The following is a 25,067-nucleotide window of genomic DNA, read 5'->3' as shown; positions in this document are numbered from 1 at the left end:
AGGATGGGAGGGGTGAGCAGTCAGACACACTCTTATCTAATCTATACTGCTGTTATAATGGAAAAATGAAGACAAATGAGGAGGCATTTGAAAGTGTAGTAATGTAGTAATGAGAACGATTGTGTTATAGTCAGGTATTAACAGGATTTGGTACTCGCATATCAAAACATAGCATAGTATAGAAAAATGCACTATAGCTCATGGAAGTGAAGTATTTATGGGTTTCAGCTTTCTGTTTATAGGTGATATCTTGATGTAATATTTAGTTTTGAATTGTTAATCGCTTCCACACAAACCTCAATGCTGCTCTCTTTTAAGGTGAATTCTTGTGAGTTTGTGAACTCACAAATATCGTGAGAGTCCATCTGTGCAGGGTTCAATTGCTAAACCAGTGGTGCTAAATTTTCACTATGAAACTCATGGATAGGTAAAGTTGGACCGATGTGGGGTTTTTTCACGCCTGACTCTGATACTGATTTTCTTGACTGAGGGCCAATAATGCTAACAGCTAATGCTAAAGGTGTTTCAACAAAGCTTTGTCTATCTCCTTTAATCTGGTGGTGAAGCCATACACAATATCGGTCAGCGCTGGAGGTTTAAGGCCGATAACCGATACGCCAGACACTGCTAATATCGGCGCATATATATGTTGGCAGTATCTATAAGGTTAATGTCTGATAATTCAAGTAAGCATAGTGGCACTGAAACTGTGGAATTGTACTGTATTGGGTTTGAAAGTGATATCTTAGCCTGTCATCTGACCAAAAAAAGATTTTGTCATTTTGCCAACCAATCACAGATTTAGCGACACACTGCATCGACTATAAACATTTCTTATACCAAAACATTCAAAAAAAGTTGATCTTCACGCTGTGCGACTGTACAGTAGGTAGCGGCATAAAATCAGTTGTTTGTGATGGATTCTGGATTGGAAAGTAATTTACAATTGTCTCCACTTGTACAAAAGAAGATAAGATAGGTGGTGCTGTAGGCTTTATCCATCAAACGTCCATACAGGATAGTTATATAATTTGTCAGGCAGCCTCATTCTTCAAGATGTACACTATTGTTGAGCTGACAAATGGTTGAACTCGCTAATTGAAATGCGCAGACAAAATGATGAATAACCAATCTGGCTGTGACACACTGATCACTCTCCTCGCCTGTCATCGCCACGGAAACGGGTGACGGGTTGTCATGGATACGTGCCAGGAAGATCAGAGATGGAGTAACGAGGAAGAGCACGGTGCCAGATCCGTGCGCCGAATTGGTAACAGGGCCAAGTCCGATGGGCAGGACGGGGGGAGGGAAAATCAATGGACCAATAATAGGACTGTTAAAGAGATGCCTCAGGAAAAGATTAGCTCAGCACCAAGCTAACAGAGTTGTCAAATACATTATGTAAAAAGAGTAAGTATTTAGCATAGCTGTCAAAATTCAAGTGTCAAAATGCTCTTCAAGAGATATTAAAGGGGCTGTACATAACTATTTTTCATGTAATAAAATAACATTTGTTTTGCCCCAGTACAGATATATTGTAAAAGCAGCTTTTAGGATCAAAATGAGGGTCAAAATGTGAGGTCTTTATCTAATTATAAAGCGTTTTAATTGCCTGCTGGTCTCTGAAAGTTGTTCAGCAGTGCTAGCATGCTAATTATTCTTGGTAAATAATTAGTGTGCCAGGAATGCAGGAAAGAAAAAAAAACTAAGGAATAACTTTGGAGTGCTCTAAACCATTTAAAGTGGACCTACACATCTAAACTCCGCCCACAAACACATTTCAAATAGAGCTGCTAAACTGGGCAGCACTTGGAGGACTAAAGAAGAGAGTGAGAGAGGAGGAGGGGCGGAGTCTGGGAGTATAAGGAACAGTGTGATTAGTCAAACAGGTATCCACACTTCAAACTCCGCCTCTGCAGTTAGGTGTTTGTAATCAGAAACACCTGGATGTAATCAGTGCAGTTCTGGGTCATGTCACACAGTACTTGAAATTGCAGTTGCCACTGAAGGCAGCATATGTTTAGATTTAAATGGTTTTGGCCACAAAGCTACAAATTTACCTAGTTTGTACAAAAGTTGAAAAAATAAATAAATAAATAAGAACAGTAGATAATACTATTAAAGCATCAAATACACAGTTTATTTTAGGGAAAAAAAGTGGATTTAGTGTTTAGTTCCATTTTAACATCAACTAGTTCTGTTTTTCATGTTTTTAAGATGGTAAAAGGTGCAGCAGCTTTAATTTGCAACAATAACTCAGGATTCAGGACTCTTCTATAATAAAGTCACTAGTGAATCTATAACTAAAAAACATACATTTGCTGAATATAAAATGCTGAATGAAATATTTTGAGAAAAACATAATTTGGCTGTATACTGTCTGTGCGGCTTAGAGTCCATTATTTGCAGAATATAAAGATAAATTTCGATTCTAATTTAATAAGGTATGTGTGAAAGGTGGTGGTTGAAGAAGCCATTGGCACAGGTTGGCAGCCTAACTTCCCTCAGTCTACCCCAGGGCAACTGTGGCTACAACCAACATACCACCACTGTTCATGGAGTGAATAAATAATACAATGTAAAGTGTTATATAAATCTGAGGTATTGATGTGATAATACAGAACTGAAGAAGCGGCTTGGAGGAGCAGCGAAACGTCTTCATTCCTACAATGTTTGGTTGAGTTGACAGATTTAGACTTTGGCTTTTACTACAGTTCAAAAAGATTATAATTTTTGGTCATTTTGCTCGGGCTCCTATAAATGTTGTGGTGTGACTGGATGGGTGAGCGATGACAGAGGGATGAGAGCCAGAGGAAAACATTGATTTTATGATTTAAGATCCAGTGTTTTCTGCCAAACCTCAAACCTATCTCTAGACATTTGTCCCATGGGAAAATGTATTGTCTATAAATGTATTCTTTTCATTACCTGCTTTAACATGGTCTAGATGGATTCTTAAAATTATTACAGAAGTCTTATTGGCTCTGATCAGACGGATTGTACCCAAAAGCGCTACAATTTCAGCTGGGTAGGTATTTTAACTCAGATACCCTTTTTGAATGCAGCTAGCCACATTTGCTGTGAATGAACTGGGCAAATAGGTTAAGTGTTTTTTCCAAAAAACACAACATCAAGCGAGGTTTGAACTGACAAGCTTCTGGTTAGTGGGTAATTGCTAAACCCACTGGGCCACCAAAGTTATTTTTAAGTTGTATTATCATATGTCTTTGGTCATAATTACTCTATAACAATACTTTATACTTTTACTTGAATCAATTAAAGGTGCACATTGAAACTTTTCTGGTGTGGCGTCTTCCACCTTCTTGTCTCTATGGAGATGTGATTGCTTTGCCTGGAATGTTCCACAGCATTGCATTAAATGTATCCATCTTCCATATTTTCAATGACTCAAATTGCTCAAAAACCACCTCGAAAAACTTGGCATGAACGGGCTCTCTTCTCCATAAATCTGACCTGTAACTTGGCATAGTGCTGTCACGTGCTCGTCTCCATGGAGATAGATAGTTTATTGTCATACTGTGGAACAACCCTCCACCAGAAAAGTTAAATATTTAAACTTTTTCTATTTGAGCAACAAGAATTTTAAGTTACTGGAGTTAATTTTTGATTAATTAAGATGATTATGCATCCAGATCACATGTTAAAACCAGGTTATGATTTCAGACACTACTTTCACTTCACTCTAACTCAGGGGTCGGGAACCTATGGCTCGCGAGCCAGACATGGCTCTTTTGATGACTGCATCTGGCTCTCAGATAAATCTTAGCTGACATTTGTTAACACCATAAGTAATGAATAAATTATACATAAATACAGAAGTAATCAAATCAAGTATTTCTCAAAAATAAACAATACTACGGCAAGAAAACCATTTGGCTCCGTCTTTACGTGCTGCCTCAACTAACACGTTGTCACAGCGCGTGCTGTTTTCCCTCGTGTGTGCGATCGCTCTTAAAGTGACAGTAACATATTTACGTAAAACTTCAATAATGACAATCCAAAGATATTTTCCAAAATCAACATTAATGCAATAAAACAAGTGTAGCTTATACATATAAATCAAATATTAACATAAAACATAAATTATTAACATTAAAATATTAACACTGAATTTGCATGCATTACCAAACATAAACCAAAACTTGGCTCCCACAGATGTGATAAAAAAAATACATTAACAATACATTCAGAGACTTCTTATACTCTAAAATTGTTGGTCTTGTTTAAAAATTCACACATTTATTTGTATTCAGAGTTAAAAAATATTGTATGGCTATCACGGAAATACATTTGAAAATATGTGACTTTTTTTTGGCTCTCTCAGCTAAAAAGGTTCCCAACCCCTGCTCTAACTTCTAACGTCTATAAACAAACAGCAAATTGTCTCCATGCAACGCCAAATGATTTCGCCATTTATATCTACGTGTTAAACAATATGTGGTGAGATGCCATGCTGGGCGGACAGGTGCGTGGTATAGGAGGTGGGCGGAGCTTTACCTGGTCCAAGGTGGAGTACCTGGACTTGAGCGTGATGACCTCATCCAGGTGCGCCCTGAACTCTCTCCGCGAGGCCTGGGGAACCATAGGAGAGTCACGTCATGCACAACAACACACGAGCAGGCCGACTAGCATGCGAGGAGTAGATAGAAGACCGACGAAACCTACACCTGCTAAAATGAAGTCACACAGTCAGAGGCAAAATAACTTTAAAACGTGAGTAAAGGTAAAGTTTGTGTAATATAATGGGAAAAATATATATATATATTATAGCTATTTTTCAAGTAAGAAACTAAATACATTGCATAGGGCCCATATTACAATATTTTCTGATCTATGTTATAATGTTTCCTCATCACAAACATACCGGGGGTTGTGTTTTATTTCATTAACACACAAACCCTGTCTTCTTCTCTCAAACTGAAAACACTCTGTTCCACCTTGTGATGTCATGTGATAATACGGGAAGTGGTCCACTGTGTTTTTAAACTCCATACACCTTCACTAGAACCAATTCATTTCATAATTTTTGGAGTTGCCAAGCTCTACTAAACTAAAAGTAAAAGGTAGCGGTTAACTTGAAAACTACCACTTCATGTCATCACAAGGTGGAACACAGCATTTTCGGCTTTGGAGACACACAAAAAGATTACATAAACACGTGTGAATGAAACAAAACGCAACTCCAGGTATGTTTTTGAGACGGTAACAGCATTCTAGCATGGCTTAAAGTTCACAAGAGTCAATTTTGCGCAATATGGGACCTTTAATACTAAGGTCATTACTTATTTTTTATTATATTAGTTTGTCTACATCTCCAAAGCTCAAAATTCTCTGCTCCACCTTGTGATGTCATGAAGTGGTAGTTTTCAAGTTAACACCTACCTTTTACTTTGGCTAAATCCAAACGATTCTTGTGAAGATGTATGGATTTTAAAAACATAGGGCAAAATAGCACTTCCTGTATTACCACTTGATTACATCACAAGGTGGAGTGCTCTCTGTTTGTGTTAAACATCTACAAATGAAACAAAACACAACTCCAGGTATGTTTTTGATGAGGGAACATTATAAAATAGGTCAGAAAATACAGTAATATAATCCCTTTAAAATGCTTCAAAAATGAACTTGTGTTGACAGTACAACGGTATACTTAATTATTAATTGGACAAAACCTAATTTAAACATGAAAATAATGTTCCTCATTATTTTTACTTGGATACTTAGGTAATTCTTTTGCACCTCTCATTACCACTCCATTAAACAAATCTATAACTTCCTCAACAACATGGGACACTGGGTCAATACAATCTCTACTACTGTCGTCTATTAGGTATTGGCATTCTCCACCACATTTCAAAACACAACACTTGCAATAGAAATCATTCAAAGAACACAAAGAGAGCATCTTTCAACTTCATTTCTGACGTTGAAATGCATCCTGGGAAAGAAAGAAAGATGGCAGCTTGTTGGCTTGTTTACATGTGAATGTGGAGAGGAAAGGGTTAATAAGTAAGAGTTACAATACGTTGGACAAGAAGACGACAGGAGACATATTGAGGAGGCTAGACCAGATGACACAGAGAGGACAGAGAGGGCAGAGAGGGCAGGAGGGCAGGCAAAAGCACATAAAGTGCATTGGTAGTGAACAGTAGAGCTCCAGTTGTGGTTGGGTTAGATATACTGGTTGTCCAATAGACTAATATTTTCACTAACCACACAGAATAATTTATGACTTTTTTGTGAAATCTGACTAGCACAAATGTTGGTTGCCTTTCCCGACATAAACAAATAACCTCATGACGGCTATGTCCAAATGCCACCCCTAGCCCCTAACCCCTCATTCACTACAAAGTCTTGGACTCTTTAGCAGACTCAGCCATAGACTGTATAAAGCATTGGACTAAGTGAGTGTGACGTTCCCCACAGCGTTCGGCTCCAGATAAATGAAGCTCATCGAGTCTAGCAGTTATAGGGCGAATTTGGAGCCGAGTTCCATTTTTGAAATTCCGACCGCGAGTATCATAGAGCCAATCCGGAGCGAGGCTGTTGAAGGTAATGCCCCCTCCTGTTCGCACCGTTGGTTTAGCAGGTAGCGGCTGCTTTACACTCTGATGGTTTATATAATAGTGGTTTATTCATGGGTCAACAGTGTGTTCAAACAGTGCTTCAGTCTGCTGTTGTGTCCAGTTAAGACATTGTGGTCTAGTACCAACGCTGGACAGTACTTTTCAAGATGCATTGTGGAAAATTCTGAGAGCACTACTTTTTCACCCCCTGGCCATTCAGACACTGTTTTGTGCCCTATCTAGGAATTAGTGTGGACATTTGAACACAGCCGATGTCAACAAAGCCTAGTGTATGGAACAAACCTGAGTGAGCTTTAAGGGGCCTGTACTTGTAGTCTCGTTTTTTAATCTTTTTTTTTGTACTCCTTTTACTCCATACAGCAGAACTCCTCAGTATTGTGAAGAATACTTTGAAAATGTATTTAGTTACAGAATATTGAATACCTTCATTAAAATGTATTTTATAACATATTCTGTTACATGGTCAAATTAGAGTACTGTCTTCTAAATACTTATATTTTTAAGTTGAGTTACAGTGAAAGTAACTGTATTCTGGTACAGTTACTCTTAGTATTCACAATATGTAGTTTCTGTATGTTTAGTTACTAGTTACTATTGTAAAAGCAGTTATTTGTGGAAAAAATTAGACTGAATAATTTTGCCTACACTGGGATTTTGTTGGATGAGAATTATGAGGAAACAACTACACACAATTTCATCCAATTAGAGACAGTTCTCATGTTGTAACGAGTAGCTCAAAAGTCTAAACCGATGGTACCTAATCCACAATTTGACAACCAGTCGTCCTGTTTACTTCCATTGCACACAAATAAAAGTGTACAGTGAGGGAAAGCGAAGCCGGGTGGATGCAGGTGGATGACACCGGAGTGCAGAGGAGCGATGGTGAGACTGTACCCGACACACACACATGCAGGCAGGAGTACCTCGGCAATGCTTAGGGTGGATGAACAGGAAGGGAGCCGCGCCTGGTGCCACAGAGAAAAGAACAGGGTTAAAAAACGGTGCCAAAGCAGGTGGGGCACAAGCACACAGCGCCCTCTGCCTGTGTGGAGGATGCGGAGGGGTAGGACTCTGTGGGGAAAAGCATCTTTTTTTAAAATCAGCCAGAACAGTGAGGAGGACATAGAGAGGACAGGAGACATGTTCGGGACAGTTGGAATGGGACAGCAGGTAGGAGGCATAGGGGTCAAACTGGTTTAGGATAAGAACATTTTTTTTCAATTTCAATGTATTTATTTGACTAGATACACAATTAAGTACATACACATATTTTAAAGGGGTCGCACCTGATTTTTTCATGTAAATAAGTTTGCCCCCAGTACTGTAAAAGCAACTTATGGTCAAAATGAGAACACTGTGAATTGTCTGCATCCAATTATAGAAAGTTTTTTATTGTCCGTGAACCAGGAAGTGTGCTGTTGGCATGCTAGTGGTTGTTGTTAGTTACTGTGATGGCAAAAATCCGCTTCTCAAAGTTGTGAAAAGTGCTTATAAACTCGGTGAATAATTAGGATGGTAAGAATGCAATAGGAATCAGTTAAAAATGAAAATGAACTAGTCTTTCACTTTTAAGACAGTAAAAATCAGGTAGAGTGGTTTTAATTGAAACAACCAAAATGTATTTTCTTCACATTAGAAGTCTTATTTACATCCTTTTTTTTTACAAATACTGTATTTGCAACATGAATGCCCGGGCAGGAATTGAATCGGCAACCCTTTGGTTCATAGACAATTGCTTAATCCACTACACCAACATCAAATTACAAGCAAATTCAATATGTCTAAAATGTCTACACCTGTCCACACATCAATAGTCTCTATTAAATGAAATCATGTCAGCCATTTTGGTATGGTACAGTAGGTTTGCAATCTATAAAACTCCCAACATTCCCCATTTTATAACACAGGATAAATGCTCAAATATATTTATGAACATTGCCTTGTCTGAAATCAAATCAGAGTACAGTGTGTGGAGTTTGTCCTTACTCTCCCCACAGTGGCTTCAAGTGATATAAAGTTTTGTGCTTACGTTTTCAAAAATAAGAGTTATTGAAAAAGCAGTCTCAGATGGGCCCAGGATAAATTCATAAAACAGTAAGAGGAAAGAGGTGGATCTGACTTACAGGTAAATGTCTTACGTTACTGTAGCATCAGCTTATAAATGTTGGAGCGATTGTACTTATAGAAAATAGGTACATTAAAGCTCCATTACCAAACTTTTCTCTTGTATATGAATAAATTGTGCCGCGGATGCCAATATGATATGATGTGCCAAAAGGTTTGTGAGAGCTGGCACACGCACTCTCTCCTCACAGTAAAATATCTTCTCATGCCCTTAAACAACTAAAAACACACCCACCAGACTACTCCTCCAGCACCACAATCACTTGAAGAACAGAGACAGCACTGATGGGACGTATCATGAAGTGACCTTTTGAGTTAACTGGTTTTAATTGCAGAATCTGGCATCGCAAAGTGTGTAACTCATTCTGATTGGAAAATCGGCTAATGAACCAAAACAAATTGTAAACAGCTTGTACATCAGATAAATGTTTTTTGTAATTATGAATAGAGCCAACATTACCAGAGTGTTATCAGTGAAGTTAATATCTGATTTGAACATTCTTCACTTATACCGTGTCTGAGCTCATGTTATGAAATATTTAAGAATAAGCCGGTAATACAAGTACGGCTTCTAAACTTGCTGCAATTATTCAGTTATCAAAGGTCATAAATCACTACATTTGGGCCAAAACATGGTAATGGTAAACGGTCTCATCTGTGGGAGCTGGAATCGCACCGCCAACCTGTGGGTCAGTGGATCTGGCCACTCAATAATAATAATAATTTATATGTCAAAAAGCGGAATTCGAACTGCTAACCTTCAGATCAGTGGATAAACACATTACCAGTTACCACATGACAAGCTTTACGTCGCTGTGTCTGAGTTTTGGCTCATTTTAAACCATTTCCATGTTCAAATGTTTGCGAACTTATTCCTCACTAACACATTCTTACTATCCTTATTACTCACCTCAATGAGTTTATAAGTGCTTTTTAAGTGCAGCGGAGTTTTGCTGTCACACTAACAAAAACTAGCATGCTAATAAAACGTTTTATAATTAGATGCAGGCAGTACACAGCGGTCTCACTTTTACCTTAAGAGCTGCTTTTATCATATCTGTCATTGGGCAAGACAGATCTGATTTATTAGATTGATTTAGCCTTCATGAAAAATCCAGTAGCGCCCCATACTATCTTGTAGTGTATGAATGCATCCTCTAATTGTTACACATTAAGAGTGACAATAACTCAACCCACGCATATCCCTCCCCTCTCCTTCCCTGTCTCGTCCATCTGTCACAACAAAACCTGCTCTTCCTCTGTATCACCGTTAACTCCAGAACAATTCACATAACACGGGGTTCGCTGTTCCTCCTCCACCCCTCCCCAAGGCCAATACGGAGTCAGGGGTCTGATAATACGCAGAAGTAGTTATGAAGCTAACTAACAGCTAACAATTGCAAATGAATCATATGTTGACAGCTGAATGTAGCAGTTTAACTATTCCATTGGGTATTTTTCTATTTTTTTCAAACCACAAATGAGCTGTGACAATAGGAAATGATTTGAACATTTGTGGTTCAGATATGCTTTAGCTTTTCTCATTTTTGTCCTTTTATCCCTTAAAAATAGCAGATTTGGTGCATTATTTCATGTTTTGTTCTTCCAATTACAGTAACTTCAGATATTACGTCCTGCCCGTTACTCTTACTTCAGTAGTAGAGTAATATCTTGGACCACTAATTTGTACTTCTACTTACATATTATTTTGAAGTACAATTTCTGGCTACTCTACCCGCTACTGCAGTTTCCACATTTTTCCTCTTCTGTGGTCAGCTGTTTAGCCCACCTCACTGATGTTGATGATTGGTAGCACTTTTCTTGCTAAAGCTGCATGTTGCGAGCCGGGCGAATGGCGACGCAAACGTAATCGGATCAGGATGCTAAAGCTAATATCGAAAATGCAACATATATCTGAGAGATGACGACGCAGTTTATTTGTCATGTTAGCAGTAGGGTAATACGAATAGGAGTTTTAGATTATAGTAAGTCTATGGTCCGTAATGCAGTGTCAGTGTTATTTTCGACTTAACTGGGACTAAATATCATTAAAGCAACATGTAAGCTAACAAAAAAATATGTCATTGATCTATGAGGACCTGGAATATGGTGCCCAGCTAGCAAAAGTGTATACGCTATTCAGGCCCCACAATGTGATGAATAAGCGCAAATAGCAACAAAAACACATTCAAATATTGGAACATTTTTAACGTATTGCGTATCATCCTTAAAACTCCAGCAGAGGCCGATATTTTGTTTGACCAACCAGCTGCCTAAGTATGCACGAAGAAAATATGTAAAGCTTTATTTGAACACTTCAGTTCAAGAGGGTACTGCTCCTCGAACTCCTCCTCCTCCTCCTCCTCTTCCCACCTCCGCAACTTTGGCATCATCTTTGATCAGACTCTCTCCTACAGACACCACATAAAACTTCTCAACATTCAGAACTCCTCACCTGCACCTCCTCCCGTGAACACATCTCCCCTGGCTCCCCATTCCTTCAGCGCATCGAATTTAAGTCCCCTCCTCCTCCTCCTCCCACCTCCGCAACCTTGGCATCATCTTTGATCAGACTCTCTCCTACGGACACCCCATAAAACACATCGCCCAACCCGCCTTCTATCACCTCCGGAACATCGCTCGCCTCCGCCCATCCCTCTCCCCGCAGTCCACGCTTTGTCACCTCCGCCCTCGACTACTGCATTAGCCCGCTCTACGGTTCACCTTCCAAACTCTTCAATAGACTCCAGGACATTCAGAACTCTGCTGACCCACACCTCCTCCCCAACCCCACCTCCTGTCGTCAGAGATCTCCGCCGGCTCCCCATCTCCCGGCGCATCCGATTCGAGTTCCTCACCGTCGTGTACAAGTGACCTCCTACACCGACCTCCTACACCTCCACAAACCCAAATCCGTGTTCTCCTATCAGCTCACGCCAACCTCCTGTCTCCCCCCATCAGGACTAAACATAAGACCTGGAGGGGACAGGGCCGTCTTCGCTGCTGCAACTCCCTGCCCGAACACATCAGAGACTCATCCACACTCACCGTCTTCAAAACAGCCCTGAAAACTCACCTGTTCAAAACCGCCTTCAGATAACTGCATCTGCTTTTAAATCGGTTTCTTTCATTTGTGTTTTGTCTGACTTGAATTGTCTGAAGCGTGTTTGAGCATCATTAAAAGCGCTATACAAGTGTTTTGTACTAAATTCAAATGAGACAACTTGAGGAAAATAATCAAATTCAGTGCTACATATCAGGAAAAAAATATCGGCAGAGCGTATCGGACATCGCTTTCTCTGGATTCAAAACAAACAAAAAACAGATTGGTCATTCTCTACATACTATCTCCTGATCTTGATCTAATACGTGAACATTTATCATAATCAAATCAAAAGTGAGTTGAGTTGAGTGAGTTTGAGTTAGTGCAAATATCAAATCGTTATACAGAAAAAATCTTGTTGTACCTGTAGACCTCTCCAAACATGTTCTGAAATCTGATTCTTGCATTATTTCATCAGTTCAGATGTCAGTCTTCTTGCAAATTTTAACACTCCTGGAGTTATTAACAATGTTTACTCAGAACAGAACATATATCGCTAATCTAATCGCAATTTTTTTACCCTAGAGACTGACCGATATCTGTTTTTTCATGTTTAGAATAAAGAGCAACTGATGACCGATATTTAAGGCCGATATATATAGGGCAGATTTGGATCATTTTCCTCAAATTAAGTGAAATTTACTACAAACTGACCCACAGGCTTTTTTTTTAACCACAGACCTTTAAGAGAGCTGTGTATCACATTTAGTGCAGTTGTCTCTTCGTATTAAAGTGTTCAAATAAAGCTTTGTGTATGTTCTAGGCAGCAATCGACTAATACAAGACAATACAAGATCTCTGAATAAGTCTAAAAACTGACTGCACTTTCAAGGACACGCAAAACAGAATACATTGGTGCCACAAATGGACTTTAATAATCTGGTGATATACATTTATACTCACACCTTTTCCTGCTTTTAATGTTTTAAATTGACTTATTTTTACTATTTTTTTTCTGTATTTTTCAGAGTTTGAGTGCTATAAAGATTAAAAAAAAAAAGATAAAGCTGGTTATACGCAAGTCCAAAACATGCACACACATTTTAACACATCTATGTCGAACGCCATAAATAACTACTGCTTATACTCCATTGTTTTATATAACCACTTCTCCTTTAGCATTGAGCTAACATAGCATATACAGCCTCTTCTCAGACTCATCACCAACAATATATAAACAAAAGGATCTCTACCAAACCAAACAAAACCAGAACTAAACAATACTATGGACGTGTTTTAGCCTGCTGGGAAATTAAACAGATTAGATCAGATTTGTCCAGGAAAGATATGAGCCACTTACCATCTTGTGTCTAGAGACGGAGCAGAGTGAGCTGTTCGGAACATGCACACGAGGTACACGCGTTACATAGTCGCTAACTGGCAACCGGAGGGCGAGAGATGGAGGGATGAGATGGAGGGAGAGAGAAAGAGGAAGGGGAGGGGGTGGAGGAAGGGAGGGAGAGAGAGAGAAAGGGGAGGTGATAGAGGGGAAAGGTGGAGGGAGGTGAAGGAGGGAGAGAGAGGGGAAGGGTGGAGGGAGAGTGTGACAAGGAAAGAGAGAAAGAGAGAGAGAGAGAAAGAGGGAGGGGAGGGGGGTGGAGGAAGGAAGGGAGAGAGAGAAGTGAGGTGATGGGGGGAAAGGTGGAGGGAGGTGAAGGAGGGAGGGAGAGAGGGGAAGGGTGGAGGGAGAGTGTGACAAGGAGAGAGAGAAAGAGAGAGAGAGAGAGAAAGAGGGAGGGGAAGGGGAAGGGGGTGGAAGAAGGAAGGGAGAGAGAGAGAAGTAAGGTGATAGAGGGGGAAGGTGGAGGGAGGTGAAGGAGGGAGGGAGGGAGAGAGAGGAAGGGTGGAGGGAGAGTGTGACAAGGAGAGAGAGAGAGAAAGAGAGAGGGGAGGCAGTATGAGAAAGAGAGGAGGTAGGGAGAGGGAGGAAAGAAACATATGGAGGATGAAGGGGGTAAGAGAGGAGGAGACAGGGGGAGGTGAAAGAGAGAGAGTCCGGAAGGGTGGAGGGAGAGTGAGAGAAGAGAGTGGGGAAAAAGTGTGGGGGGGAGAAGACAAAATATGGTGGATACGGGAAGAGGAGGAGGAGGAGGAGGAGCGTAAGAGAGAGGAGTGGTAGAGGGAGGTGAACGATGAACAAAGAGAGAGAGACTGAGACAGAAAGGAGGGATAAAGGGTGGTGGAGGGAAGAGGAGGGTAAGAAAATGTAAATGGAGAGAATATGGAGAAAGAGGGAGGTGAAAGATAGACAGCACCGACAGAAAGATAGAGAGAGAAAGAGAAAGGGAGGGATAGGGGAGAGGAGAGAATAGAAGAGAGTGAGAGTGAGAGAGGGGGAGATGGGAGGTGAGGGAGATGGAGGGAGGTGAGAGAATGGATGGAGGAACAGAGTGCTAAATCATAAGAGCACAGAGAATGTCTGTTGAAGCTGTTAGCTGCAAATTGCACAAGGATGGATAGATGCATATTTAGATGAGTAGACAGAACTAGTCCTATGCTTTTTGATTTAAAAGGTGCAGATAGATAAGTTTAATGTCATACTGTGGAACATCTCGGAACGATAACTTTTCCACCAAGACTAGTAGGTGGCAGACCCTCCGCCAGAAAAATTAATTTGTGCTTTGAACCATGCAGGACTAGCATTTAGCAAACCCAAGTTAAACCAAAGCTAACCACTCTCTGAGGATCTGTTGTAGTCTATGTATCGTGAACGTTAAAGGGCTATACTTGATTTTTTTTCAGTAAAATTTGTTTCGCCCTAGTACAGATATTGTAATAGCTCTTAGTGTGCCGTTAGCATGCCATTTGTTATTAACTGATGATAAAACTGACTCAAGGTCGATCTAAAGCTCTTCAAGAAAGGTTCATTTCTGTCTGTGAATGTGACTTCCATATCGATACCTGCTCAAATGAGTATCTAGTGTCGATACTGGTTTTAGTATCAATTAGTATCTGATTTTTGATAGTTTTGACAATCCTACCAGCAACAAACACACTCACAATATTCATACTAGGCAAATTAGGTGAAATGTTTTGCTCAAGGACACAACAATTTCCATCACTAACCTGAGGCCCCACTGTGGCCCCTGGAACTTGGCTGGGAGATCACTGTGAACACCAAACCTGGTCCTGCTTGGTTTCAGAGATGTGACAAGAACTTTGAAATGTTTGTGAGCAAATTAAAACACTAGCTCTTTAAACCAGGACCGTGACAAAGCTCTATTTTCCTATTCCCAGTCCCATGTTTCATTTATATCCTTCTGTCCTCTCCTCACTATCCCTCCATCTCTCTCTCTCTGTCTCACTCTCTCTTTCTCTCTCTATCATGCTTTTTTCTATCTATCACCCCCACTTTGTCATTCTCTCCATCACTCTCTCTCTTTTTATAGCACTCTCTCAATCTCAATATCACACTATCACTCTATCTCTCTTTATATATCTATCTCTATCACTTTCTTTCTCTATCTCTCTCTCTATATATCACTCTTTCTTTCTCTATCTCTCTCTATCACTCTCACTTTCTTTCTCTATCTCTCTATATCACCCTCTATCACTCTTTCTCCCTCTCCCTGTATATATCATTATCTATATATCACTCTATTACTTTCTCTATCTCTATATATTACTCTTTCTCTATCACTCTCTCCATCACTCTATATTTCTCTATCACTCTTTCTATACCTGTCTCTCTCTATCGCTCTCTATATTTCCCTATCACTCCCGCTATCACTCTTTCTCTATCTCTATCACTCTGTCTTTCTATCACTCTCTCGCTTTCTCCCTCTTTTTTCTCTCTCTCTCTCTTCCTCTCTTTCCTTCCCTCTCTGACTCACTTCTCACCATTCATCCACATATTCACATTCAAATATTATGGAGTGCAAAAAAGTCCAGTACAAATGCAACACTTACACATCAAACTAAGGCTCTGCAAAAAATAAACAAGGAATTTTTCATATAAATATTTTTTTCAGAAATCAAAATTGAGTTGTACATGTCCAGGAGCATTAACGTTTGAGATATGAACAGCTAAACTAACACAAGAATCCCATGCAGGTGTCAGCTTTTCCACGGAACAAGACACAATGAAGACACAGGGACATTTTGGACCCTAAAGCAGCACTTTCAATCAACAAACCAAACCAGCTAGAAGGCCTCCACCAAGGCTCTAGTCCCATCTCGCAATGAGTAGCCTATAGTAAGGAACAAAAACTAAATGCAGTGGGACAAAATACCTAGACAACCACATTGCAAATAAAGCTGCTATTACTTGGAGGACTAGAGAGAAAGAGAATGAGGGGGGAGAAGGGCTGGGTTAATTTGCTTCTTTACTGACCCCTTTTGAATAAAAATAAAATACATAGATTTAAAATAATCTTATGAAAATGTGTACTTGTGTGCATCTGATCCTTCATTCCATCCTTCAACACAACTGTCCTAACCGCTAACCCGTCAAGAGAGGTTAGCCACCGCAGTAGTAGCAAGCTGAAGGATTAGACTACTTCATCAGTACTGTGTGCTAGTACATGGTAGTTGTTTCAGAGCATAGCCCCTTTCCCCCCCACACACACACCCCGCACCCCCTCCTCCCTCCACCCCCCCCAGGCCTGTATACAAAGTGCTGTACATGCTGCTTGTGATTGATCGACCTCACTGTAGTCAGCTGATTCCACAGTGTCCATAAATCTCCCAGGACTGGTCACCGCTCCTGCAAGGCTACTGTCGGACATCTTTGGACTGTGCGTGACTAGCATTTAGCGAACCCGAGTGACCGTCAAGTAAACCGTCCAAAATATGTATTGTATGGATGGTGAATCTTAACGTACATTGCCTTAGTGCTTACAGTATCGCCCAAACCCATAGTGTCGATGGTGGAGCTGTCTGGAGCAGAGAGAGACAACATACATCACGCTTGTCTTATCTAATCATTGAATAGTCAAAGTTAGCTAACTGCAAACATGAATCATACATGGTACAATATAGTAACAATATTAGCGAGCCTTTATAGAGAGCGAAATGTCCTGTCTCCATGGGCTCTTATGTTTATAAGCTGCTAAACCTGTAGTTTACAACTCTACAAAGAAGTCCTAATCTGCGTGGGATTGTTGTGTTCTTTCAGCAGTTCATAAGGATGATTACTTAATTACAGGAAAAAAAAACAAAAACCATGTGATTGTTTTAATCATAACGGAAGAGAGTACTGTGCGTCAACACTTAAAACTAAGAAAAATGAAAGACTAAATTCAAGCAAGAGATGAGTCAAGGTCTAAACAAGCTGTTATGAACGTAAGTAGAACACTCCAACGTGCAACCCACCCAGACACGGGAAGAATTTGCAAAGTCTAAACTTTAAACTTCGCCTACAACTGCTTTTCAAATAGAGATGCTAAAATGGATAGTACCTGGAGGACTAAAGGGGAGAGTGAGGAGAGACGGGGACCGGAGGACTAAAGGGGAGAGGGAAGAGGGAGGAGGGGCGAGCTCTGCAGGACTAAAGGGGAGAGTGAGGAGGGAAGACGGACGAGTTCTGGAGGACTAAAGGAAAGAGTGAGGGGGGAGGAGGGATGGAGTCTGGAGGACTAAAGGGAAGAGTGAGGAGGGTGGAGGGGCAAGGTCTGCAGGACTGAAGAGGAAAGTGAGGAGGGGTGGGGACTGGAGGACTAAAGGGGAGAGGGAGGAGGGATGGGGTCTGGAGGACTAAAGGGGAGAGGGAGGAGGGATGGGGTCTGGAGGACTAAGAGGGTGGTGGGGGGTATCCACACTTCAAACTGTGCCAACTACTGGAAAATTGCAGAGGTTACCAAAAACAGCACAAACTAATGATACAAATGTATCCACTTTGCACTAAAGTTGCCAAAAAATGACTAGGAACAGTAGATAATGCTATTAAAACACCATATATTAAAATTTACTAGTGAAAAATCTGGATTTAGTCTTTAGTTCCACTTTAATCAATTTAATTAGAATTGTGCAGCACTTCATCCAATGCTCATCTCTATTCCATATCCATTGAACTGAGTCTTACACAGCCAAACAAATTCAGTCCCCAAAAGAAAAATCAGCACTTATTACTAACTCCAGCCCTAGTTTAACCACACAAATCAGATCAGACCTTTTGGCCATAGTCCTATCCACTGCGCACTTTACCCCCCTGTCCTGGCGTCTTTAGCTTCTGTCATAGCGAAAAGAAACATGCAGCTTCAGTGTGTGAGCATGTAGAGCACTTATGTAACAGGCTGAGTTAATGAAGCGGAGGACACAGACTCGGGGTAATAACAATATGCAGCCGCCCCATGTATATTGGTCTTGTTTACACCGGGGAAATAATGTGCCATCATATACACATACAGACAGGAGCCAGACAAGTGATTTGATACCTTTGAAATATTATTTTTATGAGAGGAGATATTGTAATGTGAACGTGAAGTGACAAATATGAACAAATAAATAAACAAGACTGATTTAAACTACAGATTTTCAGGAGGCTGTGATTAATACGGGCGTTCATGGTCCCGTTTAGGTGTTGGAATTGATTCTAGCTTCCACAGATGAATGCTCACATAGATGAATGCTGTCGTGTCCTTGGGCAAGACACTTAACTCGCCTCTACCCTCGTGTCTGCGTACATGTATGAATGTGCGTGTGAATGGGTGAGTGTAAAGTGCTTTAAGTGCCTTGAAGGTAGAAAAGCGCTATGTAAAAATGCAACCATTTACCATTTAATGCTATCTTGTGACTGCAATGCAATTTGAAAGGGAGCCCTGACTAACAGAGCTTCAGACAGAGCAGTGCCTCAAGTTAGCTTCACAATTCATATTCAACTAATTGCACATATCTATTATCTCTTTCTTACTCCATGTGAACGCCTGGGTGATATGTGGCGGCATCTGCTGGCAACATTTAAAAGTGAAAGATTTTTAAAAGACAAATTGGCAGCATGGCAGATGTCAACATGAGCCCAGTGCAGGTAGACAGACAACACAAATGTACCACCAGAAAGGTTCCACAGTGCACCTTTAGAGAGGCTGTTACCAATATTTTTTCATGTAATAACTATAATTTCTCTTGCCTCAGTAGAGTGAAAAAAGGCTTTTGGGGAGACCACTGGGAGTTGTCTGAATCTAATTATCAAGCATTTTCTCAACCACAAGCTAGGAAGTGCACTGTTAACATGCTAGGTGTTGTTAGCATTGCAATGATGGCAAAACTCCGCACAGAAAGATGCGAAAAGTGCTTATAAACTCATTGCTGTGAATAGTTATGATGCTAGGAATATGCTAGTAAACTGAGGAATAGCTTTGGACCACAGCAAAGACGAAATAAAAGGAGCCTACGGTGGCTTTAAAATAGACTAAAGAAAAAGAAAGGTATATGAACCCACTCATGTTTATAAATAACTGACCTCGACATGTAATCCTTACTATTACAAACAAACACGGGCCCCAGTACCACATGCTCTGCTTGAGTAAACTCAGACGGCGGGGCCCCAGGGACAGTGTGTATATGGAGTTGGCAGAAGCTCTGGACCTGGGAATATCCGGAACATATGTTGTCTGGAGCAGAGGAGCAGCCTGGCAGACTCCGGCAGTCTGGTACATTGTTGCCTACTAACAAGTGTAGTGTCACTGGGACAGTAAAGAAAACTGGCAAGATTACAATGCTATTTAAAAAGGGGGTATTATGCAAAATCGACTTTTTGGAGCTTTCTACCATGTTATAACCTTGTTCCCTCATCAAAAACATGCCTGAAGAAGTTTTAGACGTCATTCATGCATATTTGAGTAATCTAGCAATCTCTCCGGGGCCCTATTTGAACCCTCCTTAAGGTTAGCAGTACAATCCTGTCAAAAGCTTGGCCCACAATTCTACATCACCCATGCTCCCACACAGCAACTTTCCATAAATATATAAAACGATACAAAACAATATACTACGACTTCACAAACCTGATGTGATGTGCAGTAGCTCCATTAGCAGGATGCATGCTGATTGTAATGTGATGTCACTCTGAAAGGGGATGGACTTGGCACGAGACATGGCAGTGAAACTTTTTAACATGTTAATACACTGTTTTTGGCAAATATAGCATTTTCAAAACAATAAAAGGTAACATGGTGATCTAAATATGTTATGTGTGTTAGCAATTAATTCCCCATCTTCGTGTAATACCTCCTCTTTAAGATCATTGATAGCAACCATGGCGATGCCTAAACAACATCCTTCAAACTATTTTCTTCACTTCCTGACCAAGACTAGCACACGATCTGTAGACGGGTCCATGATTGGAGGAATGGGTCAAATGCTGAGGACACATTTTTTTTACAGTGACAATAAAAAGCCCTTAACCTAGTGATGTTGAACGATTTAGAGAAAACATTTCCTAAAGGAGACAGCAAAGTATGCAATAACGTTTACCCAATCAGTATAAAATATTCATTAGCCAATCTGTGCGAATGTGTGCATTGGTCTGAGCTGGGATTGAACCGCTGACCTTTGGGTTAGTGGTCAAACTCTCAAACCACTCACCCATGTTTAGTCCTAGTTTAGACTCCAGGTATGTTTTTGATGAGGTAACAACGTTCTAACATGTCTTAAAGCTCACAAGAGTCAATTTAGTGCAATATAGGACCTTTAAATCACTGTTAGAAAACTGCACACGCTACAACACAAAGTTACCTACGTCCCCTAAATAAATCAAGAGTGCCGATATTGCGCGCTGTAGAGGAAGGCAAAAACAGCTCCGAGTCGGGTCCCTGGTCTCCTCATTATGCACAGTCGGTCGCACCAGGCTCCCGTGAGGTCTCTGGAGCGTTACATGCAGATTTGTGAATGTGAGAGAGAGAGGAGTGAACAGGACAGATGGAGATGTGAGGAATTAGACGAGAATCTGTGGACATGGAATTAAACTATAAACTATAAATTATAAACTAATTACAAGTCGGTCAGTGCTGGATAATGCTGTATGTATGTATGTATGTATGTATGTATGTATTAAGTGTCTGGCTCAGGGGCACAACAACAGTGTGTGTTTTGGATGACATTTGAACCAGCAACCCTCCTAATAACTATCTGTGGTTATCAGATGTGCATGAGACTTTAGAGCTGTTTGTAGTTGTTTGTAGAATCAGTACAATGACTTAGTTCATATTAAAGTATCTAAAATGTCATAACAATCAGAAAGCAGAATGAGCCTCACATGAGTCTCTCGTTTAGGTTGGAAGTTTCATTGCTGAAATCCAGTTGATTTAAACCTAAAAGGACTCTCTCTGATCTGAATTGTCAACTGAGCTACTGGGGCGAGAGTGTTTGTCCACTGATCCGAAGGCTGGCAGTTCGAATCCCGCTATTAACATAAACATCATTAGTTGAGTGGTCAGATCCTGCTCCCACAGATGAATGCTGCCGTTGTGTCCTTAGGCAAGACACTTAACCCCCCCCCCCCGTGTGTCTGTGTACACTGGTGTATGAATGTGTGTGTGAATTAGTAAGTGGTTCCTTAATGTAAGATGCTTTGAGGGCCTTGAAGGTGGAAAAAGCCCTAAATAAAAATAAAAGCATTTGTTACCTAAACCCAATCAGTGCTAGTGCAGCCTCTGCAGCTCAGTGAGTGAATTCTGGAGGTTCTGAGCTTTTACATGAGGCCTGTCCATAAACTGAGAAAGAGAAAAACCTGTTCATTTAAACATATAGCAAAATACTATAGAGGCACACCAGTTAGCCAATCACAGTCAGCTACCTTTGCATCTTCACCAGTCACATATCAAACCAGTATTCTCACTGTAGCAGCAGAATTATGGGCTTCCTCAGCCTCTCCATCTCCTCCTCTTCACCACTAGACCACTATCTGTCTAGACTCACACATATTACAAAGAATCTATCTTAGACCCCAGGAGACAGAAACGTCACCAATGTAATGAACAAGACTAAGCTCCAGAGTTTATCTATTAAATACATTAAAATGCATCTCTCGTTTTGAAAAGTTATGAGTTGCCACCTGCCTGCTGTCCCAAAACAACAAGAACAACAAGAGTAAAAACAATAAGAAGAAAGTAGACAGAAGAAGGAAGACCTGGAAATGTAAGGCATTTGGGCAAAACATGAGATTAGGTTTTAAGATTGTATGACAAATGATGTGTATGTATGTATTTATTGGATAATCCAGATTATCCTCTGGGTGGATTTCAGATTGTAGAATGTGATGGTGTCATAGCCTCAGATGGGGGCAAGAGCCAGATTTTCCTTTTGATAAGGTTGATAAAGGTAAAATCATAAATGTTGAACCTGATCATTTCTATTAGTGACTAGACCCATTAACAACTTGTATTACAATAAAAATCAGCATTTTAACAATATTCATTTTATCTGCCCCCATCTGTATTAAACATTATAGGCCTATAGAATGTCATGATGAAACCCACCAATAGGTCGGGTTCACATGACATTATAACATTCAATTCCTATAGTTTAATCTGAACTGGAGACAGGTCAGAATTCTACGGTAGAATTTGACGTTTAACTGACAGATTACAGATTTGTTGACCTGTGTGCGGTTAATATCTCTGTAATTCCTCAGACTAGCCACATGAAAGAAAAACTGGCAAAATGTTCAATGTCTTCTCTGTTGGCATAAATAAACAAAAGTGTATAATATTACAAATTTGTGGAGCCAATCCCATAACAAATAATGATATGGTTCAACATTTGTGGATTTTGGATACTTCTTTTAAAATTTTCCATAGAGTTATATAGACCTCTGCCCTCCATCTGAAATGACATCATCAGATTCTACTGACAGAAAACAGGAAAAAGATACTTACAATGTTACAAAGTCAATTGGATCAATAAAATATGATAATGTGTAGCAAATATAGGAACAGTTTTCAGATAGAACAGACATTGTAACAGCAGTAGTGAGCACTTTTGTTGTTGTTCTTACCTTGGGTGTGGGACAGGAGGCGGTAGAGAGGCGCGACGTGGCCTGTGCCCGAGGTGATTCTGAGGGCGTGGTGCTCAGAGACGCCGTATCCCGCGGCAACACCTGCACACCCCGCGAGATGATGGAGTCTGGGATCTGAGGTCACATGACACACACCGCGCACATGTAAACAACCACCAACAGATACACACAGACACCAGGGACGGAGAACGTCATAGTGATACTACTCCATGCACTGGGGCTCAAGAGCTCCACCTATTGGCACAGGAGCAGCGAGCCATGAGGCTAAATGCTGGTTAGCTGTGTAGTGAACGTCATTTCTTTGTTTGAGAAATCCTAAATATTTAGTCATCTCTTTCTCCTCAGTAAGCCTGGCCATCTGCCATCTGGTGCTCATCCAAGAAACAGTCCATGTAAACACATCTAATAATAACAATTAAACCATGCATTTGTGATGCGCTGTGCTTGTCAAAGCGCTGCACTGTTGTCATTATTCATTTACTCCAAACTTCTGTAGCCACAACTGCCCTGGGACACACCAATGGAAGTGAGGCTGTGCCATCGGCCCGTCCATCACCAATCACTCACACACACTATAGTCATACTAGGCAAGGAGGGGGTAAGTGTCTTGCCTAAGGACTAAGGTCAAAGCCCAGACCTTCGGGTTGGTGGACCTAACCACTGAGCCACCGTTACATCTACCAGTCATTCTGATGAACTCAGTGATCAAACACAGCTAAACAACTGTGATGATAGCAACTCTTGTTTTAGCTTTGTTTGAAAATGTGAGTGTTTGTGCCTTCTGCTGACAGCAGAGGTGCTTTATCCCAAACAAAAATCATGGACAAGTTCATTTACTTTGTTGTCAAGAATACAAATTAGTTGCAAGTTCTTCTTTATGCAATCGCATGAGGTGCATCATTTCAAAATCCAAATACTTCATAATAAAAGCAGAGCACGAATCTCCATGTCCCTCCCTGGTATCTGCTGTTTACATATAAAAAGAACATCAGAGTCACACGACAATCAACATGTGACAACACCAGCCCATATAATGGAGTGATATGAAATGAGTCTTACCTATGACATCTGAGCCTGGAGCAGACTGCAGACACAGTGAGAGGAGGAGGGTGGAGAGATGACATGAAAACATGAATATGAAAGGATGACAAGATACAATAACAAATGCTTATCACAGTAATATTCTTATTACTTTTGTAGAAGCAAAAAGCAGCGTTCCAAGAAGTGTCCTGGGGGTGAGTTCAGAGCACTAAAGGCTTGATACTTGATACTGATTACGATGTTGTAATAATAGTACTTTCTATAAAACTGCACTGTGGCCTTATGCTAGTTCTGATATAAAGATTAAGAAAAAAAGAAAAATCCAACCTATTTATGTGATTTTTTCTCAGTATCAATACTTGTTCAAATGTGTATCTAGTTTCTACACCAGATTTAGTATTGATTATAACATCAATACGTTTAACAACACTAGTACAACTGCATATTTAGCTCATGTTATTTGTACCCTCCTATCTACACAAAAATAAGTCATGTGACCTGTGATGGAGGCGAGTGTTGATGGATGCCACATGAGAAGGTGACACAGAGGATGGAGCTGATGTAAGACCTGCGCAACTTAGTTCAATGACAAAAACCCCATTTAAACAGGCACTTTCTGATCGGCACGGTAACAGTACTCAGCATCAAAATCATATACGAAAATATATATGCTTTGACTTTAGAATATATTCAGTAATATATAGAGATGTAGTAGTGATATGATAGTGGCTAATTGGTGTAACTGCGATTTTGGATGACGTCTATTACACTGCCGATCAGTAACACACATTCAGAGATGGAATATGCAGGATTTTATTTTTCAATTATTACTCATAAATTGATTCATCTCAGGATAGTGCTGTCTGTATGTATCAAATCTTACCTAGTATTTTTTTGGCTAAACCGTTACGTTACATATTGCGGCTTTAAGATGTGTTAAGAGCAAAACGTCTAAGGAACAACTTTCGATGAAGAATAACTAATAACAGATCATTTTAGGCATTTTATGATATTTCCTGGGGCCCTTGGTAGCTTGAGTCTGCTTCAAGATTGCTGATTGAATGATATTTAAAAGCTACTTACTGGGAAACTTCTTAAAATTGCTCTAACCAAATTCTAGTCATAATCGTAGTATATTTTTAAAGCAGACCTATTCTGCAAAATGGACTTTTCAGAGCTTTTAACCATGTTATATTTGTTTCCTTCTCATTTACCCTTATGTTTGGAATGATTTAAC

At 40.3% G+C, this 25,067-nt stretch overlaps 1 protein-coding gene across 3 annotated transcripts in view; it reads right to left on the bottom strand.

Moving 5' to 3' along the window:
• The window catches only part of gphnb (gephyrin b), a 113,333-nt gene that overhangs the window by 24,362 nt on the left and 63,904 nt on the right, over positions 1 to 25,067 (bottom strand). For all 3 annotated transcript variants that reach the window (XM_033990885.2, XM_033990886.2, XM_033990888.2), the window contains exons 8-10: positions 22,769 to 22,903; positions 7,532 to 7,573; positions 4,519 to 4,593 (exon numbers count right to left, since the gene is read on the bottom strand). In XM_033990885.2, coding sequence (XP_033846776.1) covers positions 4,519 to 4,593; positions 7,532 to 7,573; positions 22,769 to 22,903 — 252 coding nt within the window. The remainder of the gene's footprint in view (positions 1 to 4,518; positions 4,594 to 7,531; positions 7,574 to 22,768; positions 22,904 to 25,067) is intronic.

Source organism: Periophthalmus magnuspinnatus, chromosome 24 (genome assembly GCF_009829125.3).
Source record: "Periophthalmus magnuspinnatus isolate fPerMag1 chromosome 24, fPerMag1.2.pri, whole genome shotgun sequence".
NCBI lineage: Eukaryota > Metazoa > Chordata > Actinopteri > Gobiiformes > Gobiidae > Periophthalmus > Periophthalmus magnuspinnatus.
This window is presented reverse-complemented; position numbering and strand designations above follow the sequence as displayed.